General features: G+C 39.6%; 1 protein-coding gene across 2 annotated transcripts in view; it reads left to right on the forward strand.

The window, feature by feature from the left end:
* LOC106876777 (uncharacterized) overlaps nt 1–10,876 on the forward strand; it is a 29,851-nt gene that overhangs the window by 17,760 nt on the left and 1,215 nt on the right. For both annotated transcript variants that reach the window (XM_014925484.2, XM_052976582.1), the window contains exon 2: nt 3,662–10,339. In XM_014925484.2, the coding sequence (XP_014780970.2) occupies nt 4,536–10,339 (5,804 nt within the window). In that variant the 5' untranslated portion in view covers nt 3,662–4,535. The remainder of the gene's footprint in view (nt 1–3,661; nt 10,340–10,876) is intronic.

Here is a 10,876-nt window from a genome sequence, read left to right on the forward strand (position 1 = left end):
ATATATATATATATATATATACACACACACGATGGGCTTCTTTCAGTTTCTGTCTACCAAATCCATTCACAAGGCTTTGGTCAGCCTGAGGCTATAGTAGAAGACACTTGCCCAAGGTGCCATGCAGTAGTACTGAACCCGGAACCATGTGGTTGGTAAGTGATCTACTTACCACACAGTCACTCCTGCACCTACTATGATTATAATTTTTCAGACTATTAACTCCATCTCTAAAAATGCACCACCATCATCATCTTCATCATCTCCTCCATCATCATCTATCCACTTTTCCATGTTTGCATGGCACAGATGGGATTTGTTGAGTGGATTTAGTAGATGGAAACTGAAAGAAGCCCGTCTTATAACTATGTGTGTGTCTTTGTAGCTGTATTTGTCCCTCATCACTACTTGACAACCGGTGTTGGTGCATTTATGTCCCTGTAACTTAGCTGTTCAGCAAGAGACCAATAAAATAAGTACTAGACTTTAAAAAAAAGCCCCTGGGTCAATTTGTTCAACTAAAAGTCCTTCAAGGCAGTGCTCCAGCATGGCTTCAGTTAAATAACTGAAACCAGTAAGAGATAAAAAAATAAAAGCACTGGGTTGGATTTGAACTCGGAGACTCTTGTCCATAGCTTGGTTTCAGAATCATTATCTGGTATTTGGCAAGTGTCTTCTACTAAGTCCTGAGCCAGTCAGTATCTTGTGAGTAAATTTTGCAGGCAGAAACTGTGAGAAAGTCTGTCGTGTGTGTCCGTGTGTCTGTGTTTGTTCCCTACTACTGTAACTTAATAGTTTTGCAAAAGAAACCAGTAGAATTAGTACTAGAGTCAGTTTGTTTGACTAAACCCTTCGAGGCAGTGCCCCAGCTTGGCCACAGTCCAATGACTGATCCCAGTAAAAGATAAAATCAGCAACAGTTGTCAAGAGTGAGAGACAAACACAGATATTTCCCTTACTCAACTCGTTTCAGTTTGGCTAGTTACGAAAATATGATAAATAAATGTTGATTAAGGACCTTTGTTGCATTTTAAACTAGCTAACTTCTTTTCATGTTGTTTATTTATTACAAGGTCAAATCTTGGGTTGAGTAACATTTTTCAGAAAGATTTTGTTTTTCTGTCTTTTTTTTTTTTTTCCTTCATGTATTTCATAAAAACAATTCTCTTGGCTATGTATCCTGTTATCAACCGGTTCTTTTGAGAGTTGTGTTTGTGTGAGGTTTACTTAACGTTAGCTTGACTCTTCCCATGAGCAAAAAAAAATTCTAATTGTACCTTTTTTTCTTCTTCTTGACACATATGTATATAATAGATAACATCATATGTTGTCTATTATATACAAATTATTTGCAAACACACTTTGTATTGTTGTGAATATTGCTTTAGGGGTTGTGTGTGTTTATGTGTGTTCGTTGCTTAGCCAGAGGAAGAGAGGCAGCATACATGACACTTTTCAAGATCTCTGGGATAAGTAGATGGAAAGAAAGAAAAAAAATATTCTAAAACTGAAGACCTAGCCTGGACATTTGCAGCCTAGTAGTCTCTGCTAAAGGTACCACTCAAGTACCAAGTGCTGGTGTTTTCCTGCAATATTGTAGACTCCACTTAACATAATCAAAAACCAGATGGTGGTGTTCTATGCTGAGATAAACACCACAGTTTGATTCAGATTCACACTCAGAACCTTGTCTGTTATGACGCAAAAGCTTTTAGTAAAGAAACAAACATCGCTACAAGTTATTTCCCCATGTAGGATATTATAACTTGAAATAAACTGTGTTTAAAAAAGATTAGACTGGATGGTCATAGTTAGAATGTCTTCAGTAATTGGTCTGCTCAACCAGGGCCAAGATGAAACGAAACACCACCAACATGTTAACAACTATTCCTCATCCTACTTCTCAAGACGTAATATGGTTGCTACGTTATTTATATATGAAGCAGATGCTTTCAGAGATTTTCCTCAAATTTCACTTGTATCCGTGAAGGCAGTGTTAACACTATTATTTATTTACAAACATCTTTAACAATAAAGCTTTTCCGATTTCTTTTTTATCTTTTCTTTCTTTCGTTTCTTTTCTTTGTTGGAAATCCTTCAAGGAAATATATCCTCTGATTCCCCTCTTCCTTAATCCTTTGTCCGACGATGTACTGCGAATGATGTCGGAGAGACGGATTAAGTTACTTGTTTCATCTGCTAGAAGATGTTTCTCAGTGTTTGCCAGACCAGTCGTACATCATGTTAGGCTGCTTGCTTCTTTGGCTGGCATAGTCCTGCATCAGCATTGATGTGGTATTTTCTAGGTTGAAGATGTCTTCTTGCAGCAGTTTGGATAAAAAGGCAAGAAGGAAAGAAAGAAAAAAAGAAGGAATAAAGCAAACACCAGTTGGTTGGTACGTCTGTAAACCAAACCTCAAAAATGTCTGCTTACCATAAGCTTTTTGTTGTTTTCCTTCTTTCTTTCTCTCTTCTTGGTAATTATCCAAATAACTGTCTTTACCATGATTCTTCAATGTTTGTTATTTCTGTAAGTAGAAAATGGTATGGAATCTCAACTAGGAAAAAATATAAATAAGTAAATAAATAAAACAATCACTTGTTGAGTTGGGGAACTGAACTTCTTCATGACCTGGTGCCGGTGGAGACAACAAGAACTTGTTTATTATAGTTTATTGTATGTAAAATGTGTGTGTGTGTGTGTGTGTGTGCAGGCGCACATGTATCAGTGTTAAACATGTTAGATTTGCTATCTTATTTCATCCCAGATATATCAAGTTGTTTCCATCCTCTTGCAAACCCACCTTCATTCACTTCCTCCTAAAATGCTCTATTGCCCTTCCTCCTAAACATGCTCTATCGACCCCCTGCTCCTAAACATGCCCTATCCCCTGAGTGGGACTGAATTTGGCACCCTGTATTTAGGAAGCCAACTCCCTACCACACAGCCACACCTGTGCCTATAGATTGGCCATATTTGCAAAATTTATTTATTTCCATTTGTTTTAGCTTTCGTAATTTGAATTTCTTTCTGTTGTTTGCAGTAATGTCTGCAAGAATAAATATCTTCATAAGTTGTCAGTGTTATTTCACTGGAGAATATTCATTCGTTCCTTCTGAGAAATCAAGAATCCCTAAGGATCTACCTCAATGCTATAGCAACCGAAGTAGGCAGCTGCAGCCCACCCCAACCCTTGGACTGGCTGGTGCCCATTCTCCTTTGCTATCATGAGGCTTTTTTGTGGGGCTGGATTTTCTACAGGGAGCATACCCTTGTTTACTCCCAACCTCAGTTTCTAGACACGAGTGGTCCCGATACCAAAATGATTTTGAAGATATGTGGTGAGAAGCTAGCTCAAGCAGGCAGGGACGCTACTCCCTGAGACCCCTTTCAGAGTCCCCCCCCCTTACCTATATATATATATATATTGGGGAAGGTGTGGCCTCCAACCTCTGTATTCTAGTCTTGTTGCGTGTGCTATTGGTTAATGTTTCAACCATTATGTAATCCTGGCTGTTGTTTGCCAAAACAATCATATATTTTACAGAGCAAAAAATATTATTTATGTTTTCTATACCCTGTTAATAATGTGTGTGTGTAGAAATGAATTCATGTTTTTATTTTTTTAAATTTTTATTTTAAAAAAAAAATCTTTTGTAGGAAATCTATTTTGGTTCAAAACAAGAGCAGAAAAAGCTATTTTACTGAAGAAATGTAGATTGAAGTAAAGAACAGGAAAAATACCTCCAATACTGGATCACAAGGAATTAAATTGTTTTTCTTAGAACCAAAGAAGAAAGTGCTGCAACATATTCCAGAAAATCATCTTCAAATTCCAAGAAAGCATTCACTTTTATCTAAAGAATTAAAAACAAAAACAAAAAGAGAGAGAAATAAAAACACACACACATACAAAAAAAAAAAGAAAGTGATAGGTATTGTAATCAAAAATTAAAAAAAAGAAAAGAAAAGAAATCCAAACACTGAAATCAGCATTTTTTTTCATTATTTTGGCTATCTTATGCAAAAACATTTAAGTTTGCTTTTTTTTTTTTTTTTCGTTATTTTCTGAAGTTATATTAAAAAGCCTCTGCTTCATCTCAGTCAGTTGACATCAAGAACTGTGATCTGGCTTGAATTATAATAATTAAGAAAAAAAATTTTTGGTTCACATTTGAAACATAACGAAATATTGGTAACAAAGTTCCTCAATGTTATCAAATGAATTTTTAGCCCATTAACCATGCACCAATCATTAATCCATCACTCCCCACCGTCATCTATTCCAAAGTAATATGTTGTATCATTCCCTTTTTATGTCTCCGTCTTTCTCTTATTTTGCTAGCGTTACAGGGACTTCTGTTCTCCCATTAAACTATCAAGCTGAGTTTGTGTGCTTGCATCGTAGAAACTATGTATTTTATAAACACACTTTCTAGTTATGTGAAATGACTACCTCTTCCAATATTAATAGTAATAATAACGATAATAATGATGTTTTTTCTATGAGTTGAAAAATATTAAATCCAATGAAATGTTAAAAAAGAAAGCTGTCGAGAAATACAGGCAGCAGGAGTTTTCTCCACTGCATGAGTATGCAGAAGAGAATGAGCCAGTTCGGATACACAATAACAGCAACAGTTTCTTGTCGGAGAACAACTCGGCCGAGAAGCTAACATTGGCTAAGAGTAAGAACAAAGAGTCTCCGTCTGGTGATCCAGGGTTCACCACCATGGCAACAGATGACTTTACCAGTGGGAGACATTACAAAACTTTCCATATTACTGGCGGGAAAGTCTCAGAGACGGCTTGCGGTACAATTGGTCCCGTCGGAAGGGATGGCTGCAACAGTTTGCAAGATTCCATTGATGATTTCAGAATCGACGGAACCGATCAGGAGGATTCTGAAATGCTGGAGAATCAAGATAATGGTAGTCAGTTTTCTCTTGCCACTACTGCCGCTGCTACTGATGACAAAGATGATGATGATAATGATGAAGATGTGGATGTGGAGGAGGAAGATGAGGAGGATGATGAGGATTCCGACATTGATGTCGTTACGACTCCGACGTCACCGAATCGTTTACAGGAATCCTCAGTTACTGTAAAACTTGCAGGAGTCAGAAGCTTTTCTGATTTTGCTTCTTCTGCAAGGACTAACGACATCTCTACTGGTTTTGCGGACACGTCTCCAACACATTCGGAAAGTGCAGAAAGTTCCGAAGTCCTACCTGGCCTGACGATAACCTCGGCCTTTTCGCTCAGTGCTGACATGTGGGACGACGAAAACGACACGAAAGAGGAAGACACAGAAGATGGCACTTACACAGATTTCATTAAGGTCAGAGTCAACGAAGACTATGATGCCACCGACTATGCCACGTGGCGCGAATTGGATTCTGACCCTAGATGCAGTGTTAGTCATTTAGAAAATGAATCACCACACTTTGAACCAGGTCTACAGGAAAATGTTCCTGATCTCTCAGTGGTGAAGCAGGAAAATGAAGATCTTTTTTCATACCCGCATTGCCCCACAATCCTTACCGACCAGTTCTCCTATGAGCAGCACATCCAGTCGCACACAACCGCTCCTCGGTCAAAGGTTTACCTACATCAGTGCTCTGTACCAAGTTGTGATTTTGGTACCAACATGATCCGAGAGTTTCGAGCACACTACTCGGAGAATCATGACAATTTATCGTCTTACCAATGCCGCTGGTGCCAGACGTATCTGAACTCTCTTGGAGCATTCCTTGATCATATCGGAGATAACTTTGTTGTGCCCTGGGTGAAGTGCCCTCATTGCCATTTGAAAGAGAAAAGCAAAACCGAAATCCTTCGACACATTTCCATAGAGCACCCTGGAGAGTCTCAACGGGTGATCGCAGGTAGCATGATTCTTTGCCGAAGCAAGGTAGAAGCCACTGTGTCATCATTATCATCATCAGCATTATCATTACCCTCTCAGGAGAAAGAACACCAAATGACAGCAACCTATGTCAGCCTGCTGAATAAGCAGAAATTCGTTTTGAATAATAATGAAACTATCAATAGTAATGGTAACAGTAATAACAGCAATAATGATGATAATAATAATATTAACATTACTACCATTACTACTATTACTAAAAATAAAAGCAAAAGACGTAATGCTACCACCAATAATAATAGTCGTAATAATAATAATAATAATAATAATAATAACATTGTTGACAGTGAAATTGAAGAAGATGATGTTGATGTTGAAACACTTAGCAGTAGTAGCGTTGAAAATTTAAAAGATATTGTTAGAAGTAATAATATTACTGTTGATAGAATTATTAGTAACAGCATGAATATTGATAGGATTATGAATGGCAACAACTTGGATAGTAATCGAAACAATAGTAGTTACAATGCAGACGACGACGAAAGCATCAACATGAACAATAACGAATCTAGTAGTGTGTCGAGTAATTACACTATTAGCCGTTGGTACAATTGTCCGGACTGCGTTTTCAGTACGACCAAAGCACAAGTGTTCCTCGCACACATGAAGGTTTGCTTCCCCCTGAAAACTATGGTGAATCCCAAGGAGGTGAAATTTGAGTGCAAAGAGTGCACGTTTGCAACAAGCAGCAAAAAGGGGTTTTTGAATCATTGTCATGTAAAGGAAGCGTTGAAAAATGTCCCGAAACAGCCATATGGAAAGCATTTACCCATAAGCAATCTTGAGTCGTCAAGCAAAAAGCTCATGCCAGAGAAGAAAAAAATTGTGGGTGTGAGAGGTAAAAAAAATCGCAGCGCTCTTCGGCCTTCTGTTTATAATATTGTGGATGACAAGTACAAATTCATGTGTCCATACTGCTCCGAGAGCTTTGAAAAGATTAATTCTATGAAAATCCACATATTTCGTAGCCATCGAGAGCATTACAACAAACCTATCTCGTTGCATCAGTGTCTCTCGTGTCACATGAAATCGTCATCTCAGCTTGTTGTTCGGCAACACATTGAACGCACACATTTCGGTCGTAAGTCTGGCATCCTTCTTATAGACGAGCCTTCTGAAATCATATCCAGAAAATTCCGGGTGCAGCAAGACAATAATAAGAAACTGATCCAGACTATAGAGCCAATAGAAAAATTGGACAGTGATGCCGTCAAGAAAGTGTCCTCGGAACGCTGTAGTAGCTGGGGCCGATCGCAACAAGCAAACAACGAACTCTTCAAACAGAAAAATGTGCCAGCTGAAGGTAAAAGCTCTGAAGTAACCCCTGAAAAGCCATCTACGGAGCAGCATGTCTCAGATCCTGAAGAATCTGGTGCCTCAAAGAAAGAAGAACTGAAAACTGAAACACCTAACAAAGTGCAGGAAATGGAAATTATAAAGTTTGGCGTTGGGGACCATTTCACTGAATACATCCACTGCCCTCGGTGTTCCTATCAATCACAGAGCGTAATGGGTTTCTATGGACACATCAAACGGCATGAAAACATGGTTGTTTGTATAAATACGAGACGGAAATATGAATTTCACAAACCTAAATATGACAAATATTCGGAAACAGCTGCCAGTGGCAATACTAACTCTGCTGAAGATGCGCCCAGAACTTCAAATTCTGACTCAGTACCAGTAATTAATTCCGAAACTGAATTACCAGCTGCTATTAATGCAGATAAGTTGGTTAATTTGACCAATGAGAATTCCGAGAAAACAGCAGAAAGTTCCAAAGAAATTTCTGTGAACGAAATTCCCGAATCTGATGGCAAAGATGCATCAGCTCTTATGCAATACTCTGTTGAATCCGAGGCAGTTATCATGAACAAACAATCAGAAAGTGATGTCGACAAAGAAGAATATTCCAAATTAGGTGGCCCCGTTTTAACCTCTAAGTTGTCCCAACTCTACACTGTCAGAGGAATGCTTCAGGAATGCAACCTCTGTGATTATTCCTCTGATTTTCCGTCTTATATGCATCGGCATCTGCTTTCAAATCATCTCAACGTTCACTTCTGGCGATGCGGCTACTGTTTCTATCGCCATTTGCAGCAGTGTAAGATACTGAGGCACTGCATTAGGCATCATGCTAGCTGTGAGCCGTATGCCAAGTGGCTTGGCATTCCAGACTGGGAAAAGAAAATAAACATTTGTCTTGCCAACAAAAACCACAAGGCTCATAATACAACAGAAGCAAAATCTCCAAAGATGCCCCTCTCTCCTACGACCGCTTCCCAGTCTTCTACAGTCGAAGAGAAAATACCTCCCTTGTCGCCAAAATCGAAAGAAGACAACATTAAAGTTCCAAGTGAAATGAAAATTATAGAAATTGAAAAACTGCCTGGGAATCTCTACAAGTGTAAGGTCTGTTCTTACTGTAGCATATATCAGACAAACGTCTTGAGACATATTTCTTATATTCACGGCGCTTTTGGTAAAAGCGTTGAAGGTAACTTAGAATCTCCAATAATGAATCTGACTGCTTCCGTTCGATCCAAACTGTCTGGTGAGAAGCAAGAAAGCTCCAAGATTGATGGAAAGTCAGAAAACACCTCCCCCGTGCCATCTGCACCGCCAACACTGTATCGCTGTGTATTCTGCAATTCTGTGAACATGTCTGCTGACGAAGTGAAGAAACACATGTGGCAAGAGCACTCCGACGAATTAACCAATGTTGGTATTTTACTGAAATCCAAAGAGGAGAGCGCTGGGTCTTCCCGCAAGAATTCCAAAAGATCACAGTTACTTAAAAAACACTTACATCAGCCTGCCAAGGGTCGAAAGGTTAAAACTCAGTCCAAGAATGCCAGCGAACAATCTAGTCCAAGAGATGCAAATGAGGAATCGATGACCCTGAAGCATATTCGAAAGAATTCTGCCAAAGGTGATGGTTTTCAGGAAGGAAGCGAGGACGCCTTGGCTTTGAATTTATCATACAATGAAGACCAGGACTATTCACGTCCAGTTAAGCGTCCAGCCACGAAGCAAAACCAGCGTGTTCCAGCGAAACGACGTAAACAGAAAACTGCTCAAAGCAAAGCTAATGAAAGAAATTTGTTAGAAAACTTGAATGATGATATGGTTTGTGAAACCCTCCAAGATGGGGAATTTCATATGGCTGAGAAGCTGGCTGCTCCGTCAGGGAATGGCACAGAGTCTCAGACACAGAGATCAGGTGAGATATTGCCGGAATTACAGAAAGTTGATATGGAGATTTATAATCGCTATATATTCAAAACTTATGATGGTTCCTACCTCTGCAATTTCTGCATTACCAGCATGGCCACCGAAGATGAAGCGCGACAACACATTCTTTCAATGCACCCGAAAAAGGTTGCCAATCCCTCTGAACTACCTTGTCAGAATTTCCAGATTTTCCGACAGAAAACCAGACGTCCAGAAATTATCGTGCCTATTGCCGCCAAACCACGAGGTGCTACAAATGCAAACCGAAAGTCTAAAAACCTGAAGCCGAAAAGAGATCCTTACAAAGCCATAAAACAGCCAAAGAAGAGGAAAGCGAGTTCAAATAAGCCGAGACCGAATGCAAATAAATGGCAGGCAGCTGAAAAGAAGTTAATGCCAAAGCAGCTCAGGACAGTAACTGACAATGAGATGAGCACCAAGGAAGAAAGGAGTTACACGGATTCCCCTACGATGTTCCTTGGCGACAGTTTTACAGATGATGACGATGATGTTGATTGTATCTTCAGCTGGAGTTATGACGACGACCAAATGAAAGTCTCAAATAGCTGCACTGATCAACAACAGGTGTCGATCATCCGGATGATAAAGTATCAACTTGATGATTCTGAACTTTTCAAATGTCCATTCTGTCAGCTCAGGTCAAAAAGTCACCGCAAGGTCATGGACCACATTCGAATGCACCATTTAGAGCTAGAGGTGAATAAATGTTCACAATGTCCTTACACCAGTTGGTTTGACGGGGAGATGTCAAAGCATGCGCAGTTAGTGCATGGCTGCATCACGTCGACAGCTAATCACCGACCGCCAGATCCTATGGACTCTTTGCTAAATAATCCAGTCAAACCGGACACAGCTGATGTGGCTATCAAGAATGAACAAACACCCTCTGATGTATGTAACCCACACCGGACGACGAATACTACTACTACTACTACTACTACTGCTACTAGCTCTGAGTTCACTGACATCTACGTGACCACTGATTATAGAAGCTTATACTCAAAGACTTCTTGTATTAAAAACCAGGCTCTTCTCTACACTTGCACCATATGTTCACTACAATTGGTGAGCCAAAAGCTGTTTTTTGAACATGTCACTAAACACTATGGACGAATTTACCAGTGCTCGTTGTGCTCCTTCAAAACATACCCAAGGTAAGAGAAAAGCCTGTTATTTTTTATATATCTTTTGTCTTTTAATTAGGAAGGTAGGCAGTGCCTGTGACCCCTTGCAGGATCTCTAAGTCTGGTTAGGGAGGAAGGTTACTCTCAAAACTGGACAGCTGTTCTAAATACTTGTAATAGGGGTGTGAACACTTGCAATGGGTTGGACCCTGCTAAAGATACCGGTATCAGTCTTTGCCTTTCCTTAGGATAACATTGGGGACATGAAAATTGGGAGACTGATATGCATGGGCGACTGCTGGTTTCCATAAACAACCTTGCCTGTTGTGTCTCGGAGGGGAACTTTCTAGGTGCAATCTCATGGCCATTTATGACCGAAGGGGGTCTTTACCCTCTTATTTCTTTGCAACATCAACCTCCTGGAATTCCCTTCCAGCTAATGTATTTCATGCAGATATTGACTGGTGGTGTTTGGGCTCAACATAAACTATTTCAGTCCCATTAGTTCCAGAAGACCTTACAGAAGTTGTTGAGACATTAAAAGGGTCACAGACACTTCTCCATCAT

This window comes from Octopus bimaculoides, chromosome 25 (assembly GCF_001194135.2).
Source record: "Octopus bimaculoides isolate UCB-OBI-ISO-001 chromosome 25, ASM119413v2, whole genome shotgun sequence".
NCBI lineage: Eukaryota > Metazoa > Mollusca > Cephalopoda > Octopoda > Octopodidae > Octopus > Octopus bimaculoides.